This window comes from Musa acuminata, chromosome BXJ2-5 (genome assembly GCF_036884655.1).
Source record: "Musa acuminata AAA Group cultivar baxijiao chromosome BXJ2-5, Cavendish_Baxijiao_AAA, whole genome shotgun sequence".
Classification (NCBI taxonomy): domain Eukaryota; kingdom Viridiplantae; phylum Streptophyta; class Magnoliopsida; order Zingiberales; family Musaceae; genus Musa; species Musa acuminata.
Window position 1 is genome coordinate 47614948 of NC_088342.1, and position 7341 is coordinate 47622288.

A 7341-nucleotide genomic window follows, 5' to 3' on the forward strand; every position below is an offset into this window, starting at 1 on the left:
GAGAAATTTGAGGAGCACGAGGGCGAGAGATCGAAAATACCAGCCGAGGAACGCGGTCCGGTTGTAGTCGGCGAGGTGGGTCCTTCTCGGCGTTGACGCTGGCGATCTGCTCCTCCGCCGTCTAGGGTTTCTACGGATCATTACATGAACCCATACGCTTCCCTCCCGCCCATCGAAGCCCAAATCAAACATAACATTTATGATGCATGCTTTTTATTGCATATTCCGATAATTAATTTTGACATTTGCTTAGCCCAATAAATAACTTAATGAGTCACTAACTATTTTGTCTGATATAATGAACCTGTACTCAGTGATAATTGATCCACTCGGTCTATATTTCATTAATGAAATGTTTTATGGCGGTTTCCTCTGCATAGAACATTTCTTCTATGGTCTCGAGAAAGATGAAAGAGATTGCCGAAGCCTACCTGGATTCCACCATGAAGAATGCTCCCGTCATTGATCCTGCTTGCTTCAGTGACCCCGGCGTCAGGCAACGCTTGCTGGTGCGTCGCTGGTCTTAACGCAATAAGGATACCTAATGAGCTGACATTGGCCACTATCGCTGGTCGTTCTGACGAGAAGGCCGGTAGTGTTGGGAAGAAGAATGACCTCATCCTTGACCCTTGGTGGTGGCGTTCTTGATGTCCCTCTTCTGACCATCGAAGACTAATGATACCCACCTCGACGGAGAGGGATTTGGCAACCGTATGTGGTCGACCATTTTGTCCAGGAATTCGACGGAAAACAGAAGAAAGTTACAAGAGTACGTTATCGTGTACCGCTCAAACTTCACATGAGATTTTGTCCGTGGACGGGGCATTGATTCCGATTCCACCACTGCTCTTAGGTGGAAGATCTGAACGTGGAAAAGTGTTCGAGAAATGCAAAGATGAGAGGAGCAGTATCTATAAGGTTATTGATTATGATGCTGCTATACTTATACTTCATGAAGTAGGATAGAAGCGAGAATACGTTTGAGAATATCTTGTAAGTGTTCTATGTCAATCCTCTTATTTTAAATACTACATCAGTTTTCTTGAATCGAAATGATTCTTTTTACTCGTATCATAGTATTCTGTTTTTTTCTTGCTCCTACATTCTCAACATTTGTAGTATCAGAACCTAATTTAGGTCTACTATACTATTTTCTTCGGTTGGAAGTGAAGCAAGGATCAGATGAAAATATATAATGGATCTACTCAAAAAATCTAATATGATTAATTATAAAGCTGCGACAACACCCACTAATGTAAATGAGAAACTGAAACTTGAAGATGGTACATATCTGACAAATGTAAGATACTATAGAAATTTGATTGAAAGTTTGATTTATTTAACTCATACTCGACCAGATATTACCTTCTCTATTGATATAATATCCAAGTTTATGCATAGCCGAAGTAAACATCATCTCGGAGCTGTTAAAAAAATTCTGCGTTATATTACTGGAACTACAAATTATGGTATTTGATATTCTTATAATTTTAAATGTAAATTATTTGGTTTTACTGATAATGATTGGGTAGGAGCTTTAGATGATAGAAAGAATACTTCAGGAAATATTTTTAGCCTCGGATCATGAGATATATCTTGGAGTTCAAAAAAGTAAACAACAATTGCTTTATCGACATCGGAAGCAGAATATATAGCCGCGACATCAGTAGCTTGTCAAGCAATATGGCTTAGAAGACTTATTGAAGATCTTCGTCAAGAATAAAAAGAAGCAATAGAAATATTTTGTGATAACAAAGCCACAATTGCAATGACGAAGAATCCAACATTTTATGGAAGAACGAAGCATGTAGAGATATATTATCATTACATCTAGGATCTTGTAGCAAGTGGAGCCATAGTAATAAAGTATTGTGAAACAAGCAAGTTGCAGATATCCTCACCAAGTCGCTTTCAATTTAAAAGCATATTTATTTCATATCGTAAATCGATTCATCGTAATTATCTAGATAATTATCATGATATAGTAGTTATCTAGGTAGTTACCATGATAAAAGTTATAGGGTAGTTTCAATAACTACCTCAATCATAGATGATATGGTGATATGGGTAGTTACTATATCCTATAAATAGGACCATAGTTCATGAAGCAAGATAGGATAATACATTTAAGAATATCTTATAAATATTCTACGTTAATCCTCTTGTTTTAAATACAACATCAGTTTTTCGGATGTCACTGTGCTCTCTTGTGGAGTATTCCTCCTTCTCAACCGGCGACCAACCGGTTGTCTTCATTCATTCAGGTCCACGAGGGTGAGAGGACTGGGACTAGAGATAACTAAAATTTTGTTGCTAAATCGAGCTCTCTTGGATTCCACCTGCCCCTCGGCGTGTTCCTCGACCCACACTGTGCTTTGACATCGAGGTCAACGGAATCAAATGTGCCTGCCGTGGACAAATACCACAATTACCAATGACAAAGGTAGGCTCGGCAAGGAGGCGATTGAAAAGATGGCTCAGGAATCGGAGAAGTACACAGCGGACGATGAGGAGCACGAGAAGAGGATGGAGACAAAAGACTGCTCTAGAAAACTCTACATACTTCATGGGAGAGACTATCCAAGACGACAGGATAGCTTCCGAGCTTGCTGCTGCCGACAAAAAGAAGATTGAGGACGCAATCCAGCAGGACATCCACTTGCTCGATGTCAACCAGTCGGAAGAGGCAGACGAGTTACGACGACAAGATGATGGAGCTCGAGTGCATCTGCTTCCTATCACCGCTAAGACGTACCAGGGTGTTGGTGTCGACATGGCTGGCAGAATGGACGATGGTGCTCCTTCTGCTGGTGGCAGCGGTGCAGGTTCGGCCATTGAGGAGGTTGATCGAGCATGACTATCTTGCTTCCAGGAGGTTGTTCCTTGTTTGGTTGACATGTATGTTCTCATAAATCACTCCAATTTCTTCCTCCAAACGCCATATGAATTCCCTGTTTATGTTCTTCGTCAAGTGAGTGAAGACGTCGCTGATGGTCCACAAACGATGAAGCCGTAGTTGATATGTCTCGATGCAACATAACAACTCGAAAGAACAACCTATGTTCTTGCACCGAGCCCTGATGGCACTCCTCGTTCCGACATGTCCACTTCGTTGCGTTGCAGAGTTGTCAAATGGAATCGCCTCTCCATTTGCTTGTGGTGCAAAAGACGGTTGGTTTCAGATCTTGGAACTCTGAAAATTACACTCACCGAATAGTTGGAGTAATATATGCTCCACAAACGTCGATCCACTCTAACGTATCCATCCATGTACTCGAATCCTCCTTGGCTTCTCTTTCTGATCTCCTTCGCCTGTCAACAGCCATAGTTGCTGCGTCAACACACTCTCCTGTAGAGCCAGGTTTTCTCCTAGTTAGATTCCTTTTCTCCTTGTTTTGTGCCTACGGTGTCAATTTCTCTTAGCGATCTTGACGTCGTCTGGTGGCGATGCTTGACCTACAGAACGTTGCAACTTACTGCGGTGGAAGGGACGATACGAACCTCTACGTCACGATTCTACGACTCATAATATCCTTAGAAAACTATTATGGTAGTAAGAATACCATGGTATCCTTGTATATTTCATTTTTTGGATACATGTAAGTTAACACAAAAAAATGTCTAAAGTAAATTTATATAATCATGCAGGATTGCATGTGAAAAAAAATATATTTTCTTTCTTAAGATGTAAATTTCTAGCAATATATGATTCCGATTGTGGAGGTGGGCGATGGCAGTGGCGGCGACGGCCGTCCGACGCATCCGCTTGAAGGAATTCCAACGGATGAGAATGGCCGGGCGCTTTGATGGATGCGCAAAAGCCGCATCTTCGAACGTGGTCCCATCCTGCGCGGGTGGGCCAGGCCACAGCTTTCCAGTGCTGCATCCTGTCCCTCGGTACCGCGGTCCCCACCGCGACCGACCCCGGTACGTACGTGGGTACGTCGAGCTGCGCGGCCGGGCACGGACGCGGCGCCAACCATCGGCGATTGGTCGAACGACAGCGTCGGTCCACAACGTGTTTCCGGAGTGGGCCCGATCGTGGCTCACCGGGGCCGGCCCAGTGATTGGAAAGTTCAGTGGCTGAAGAGAGAGAGAGAGAGAGAGAGAGAAAGGAGGGGCCCAGTGACTGTGCCGTCGTTGCACAGGGAAGGAAGCACACAAAGTTGCACGTCAAGAACACCTGCGATGCAACCAATTCTGTAGAAGTTCACCGGTCATTCCACCTATTTAAGCTGACAGTCACATTGTACCCAAGTTCGGATGCAAATGGATGCATCCGATATGCCCGCCTACTGCGTCGTTTTTGCGTGTGATACCGAAGATGTATGTCTATCGTGTAGTTCTTAATATGGTACTGGTTCGTGATCAGGGATTAGGGATCGAGAAGTCGTTCTTGACATGGAGAAGATGGTACTAATTTGGTGCAGAGGAAAGATGGACAGTGCTCGAGAGTCTCTCCCTCTCTCCTGTATTGCCTACCTATACATCATCAGTTTGTTAAAGGATACTCTCGTTTTCATAAGATAATAATCTTCACAACATTTTCATCGACAGTGGGTAGCATCTCGATTCTCTATCATTACACAATAAAACTGTCTACAGTTTGATACTATTAGGGTAGACTTGACTTGTTGAGGATCCACCTCTCTCAGCTCATTTTTGGCATGCATGGAGCAGCCGTCACCTGTCTTCACCTCTCTCCTGTGCAATGCCATTAACCCAAAAGCTTAAAGGCTAAGAATCTCTCTCTACCAACCAAACACTATCAAGAAAAATAAAATATACAAGCACTCAAGGCAGAAACAAACCCCCCCTTCCTTTTGCTTCATGTCTTCTTGACTCTCTCTCTCTCTCTCCCCCTTCTTTGTGTTCTCTGCAACTCCTTGTGGATGGGATTCTCCACCACCTCTTGAGCCCTGAACCTTTTGCCATAAAGGAAATCGATCATAAAGGGAGAAGGTGGTGGAGGAACAAAAGACAGGGAAGATAACAAGGGCAGCCAGCCATGGTTTTCCCATCCGTTCCCGTCTATCTAGATCCACCTAATTGGAACCAGGTAAGCTCTCTTCTCTTTTCCTCCAATACCTTCCACCTCCAAAAGTCATGGCGAAACAAGTAAAAAATTCTCATGCTTTTGCACAATCTCTTGTTGAATATACCGGCGGCACTAATTTCTTGTTGTATCCCTTCCTTCTTTTCTTCTCTTCTTCTTGGTGATTACCTTAGCAGCTGCAAGCTCATCAGCAAGGGAGCAGTAGCGGCGGCGGGGCTTCCCAGCTCCCGCCAGGGATGGCAGCCCCACGCCCTGAAGGTGGCATGTCTGCCACGATCAGGCCCGGATCGATGGTGGACCGAGCTCGGCTCGCGAAGATCCCTCAGCCGGAGCCGGGGCTCAAGTGCCCTCGTTGCGACTCTACCAACACCAAATTCTGCTACTTCAACAACTACTCCTTGTCGCAGCCACGCCACTTCTGCAAGACATGCCGACGTTACTGGACGCGGGGGGGGGCCCTCCGCAACGTCCCCGTCGGTGGTGGTTGCCGACGCAACAAACGGACCAAGTCCGCCGGTGGCAGCGCCTCAAGGTCCTCGACTACGACCACTCAGACCGGCGCCTCCTCCTCGTCCTCCACCGCCACATCGTCGGGCGTGGGTAGTGCAATCACATCCAACGCACTGCTTACTCCGCAGCTGCCCTTCATGGCCTCATTGCACCCGCTGCCTGACTTCGGAGCCACCAACTTCGGGATGGGCTTCTCGGGCATCCAACCCGTGGATGCATTGGACTATCAGCTGGGCGGCGGCAGCAGCGGCAGCGGCAGCGGTGCCCCATTGGGCGGCGGCATCGGGATGGAAAACTTGAGGCTTCCGCAAATGCAGCAATTTTCCTCGCTGGGGGGACTGGACCTGCCCCAGCCACCGGCACCGGCGCCAACTTCTGGGTTCTTCCCTTTCGTTGGTGAAGGCGGCGGGTTCGTCGGGGGATCATTTACATGGCAAGTTCAAACGAAACCGGTTGGTTCCGGGCTCATCACGCAGCTGGCTTCGGTGAAGATGGAAGACAGTCAACAGCTGTTCAATTTCCCCAGACCGCATCTTGGCATGTCTCGCAACGATCCATTCTGGAGCGGCAGCGGCAGCGGCGGCGGCGGTGGAGCCAGCAGTAGCGGCACCGGTGGATGGGCGACGGATCTTTCCGGATTCAACTCTTCATCTGGCAGTATCTTGTAATTGTATCTCTCCTGCAGGGACCTCACAACATGGAAGCTTACGTTTTTTGCCATGGCTTCGAAACCAACCACTTGACTCGAGAAAGAAGGACGAAGCAAGCAGTAGATCACTATAGCCCGACTTAACCTCTGTGATGGTGGATGGCATATGCTACTACAAGCTGTCTAAAAGAACTCTAGAGATGGTAGGTAGGTTTCTCGTTTCAGATTATTGGGATTGGTGTTCTTCCTGTTTCTTAATGTCGCAGTATCTTACCATAGCTATGGTTACACAAATCAGATGCATGAGACGTTAAAGCATAGTATTTCCGACTTGTCCAAATTGATATGAGCAACAATGTTTCTTCTCATCTCATCTCCGCCTTCAAACGTGTATCTCATTGTTCACATCATCGGTATTCTCTTCCAACTGTATATGTCATTCCAATTACATCCGAGTACAGGACATACTTGTACATCCAAAACGTTCGTACAGATCTGAGGATTTGTCATAGCATCATATCAATATGATTGGCTTGATTTTTCTTACTAGGGGTATCTTGAAATAGCAAGGAGTAGCTAAGGTTTAGGTATTCCCTGAAATTGTGAAATAGGAATGAATGTTTAGGGTCTTCATTTTCCATCTCTCTCTCTCTCTCTCTCTCTACCTATCTATCTATCTATCCATCTGTCTGTCTATGGATGTGGGTGTGTGCTTGTCTTCCCTCCATGGAGGGTGCTGCTGCAACTTCAAGAGCTAGATGATCACCATTCCGAGGAACATTACGTTGGAAAGGGTGGGTTCTACGACTTGTAGATTTATAATCTCGCTTAAAGTGGCAATGTTTCCAAGTGAAGCCTTTTTTCTGCACTTTGGTATGATTCCATTCAGATTAAAGCCTTGAGTTCTCATCTTTTAAGAGATAGATGGGAAGAACAACTTTTGACCAGCATGTATCGATGTGTATAGATGCGTTGGCATGTTCGTGTGAGACGTACGTGTACTCTCCGATGTACGTATGATCATACATCTTGTTTGTAGGTTTTGACACCTCCGTTGCTCCATGCAGAGATAAAAAGGGTTTTAACTACATTGGATTCTGGCCTTTTGATTTCTGGAGTATGTCAG

At 45.6% G+C, this 7341-nt stretch overlaps 1 protein-coding gene across 2 annotated transcripts; it reads left to right on the plus strand.

Moving 5' to 3' along the window:
• Positions 1-4802: 4802 nt before the first annotated feature.
• On the plus strand, positions 4803-6538 carry LOC103986140 (dof zinc finger protein DOF5.1). 2 transcript variants are annotated; one of them, XM_009404043.3, is made up of 2 exons: positions 4803-5059; positions 5230-6538. In XM_009404043.3, the coding sequence occupies exons 1-2, from the start codon at positions 5009-5011 to the stop codon at positions 6232-6234; spliced, it is 1056 nt and encodes a 351-aa protein (XP_009402318.2). In that variant the 5' UTR covers positions 4803-5008; the 3' UTR covers positions 6235-6538. The 2 variants fall into 2 exon arrangements, with proteins under 2 accessions (XP_009402318.2, XP_009402319.2); XM_009404044.3 differs by having other exon boundaries at positions 4804-5059; positions 5233-6538.
• Positions 6539-7341: the final 803 nt, after the last annotated feature.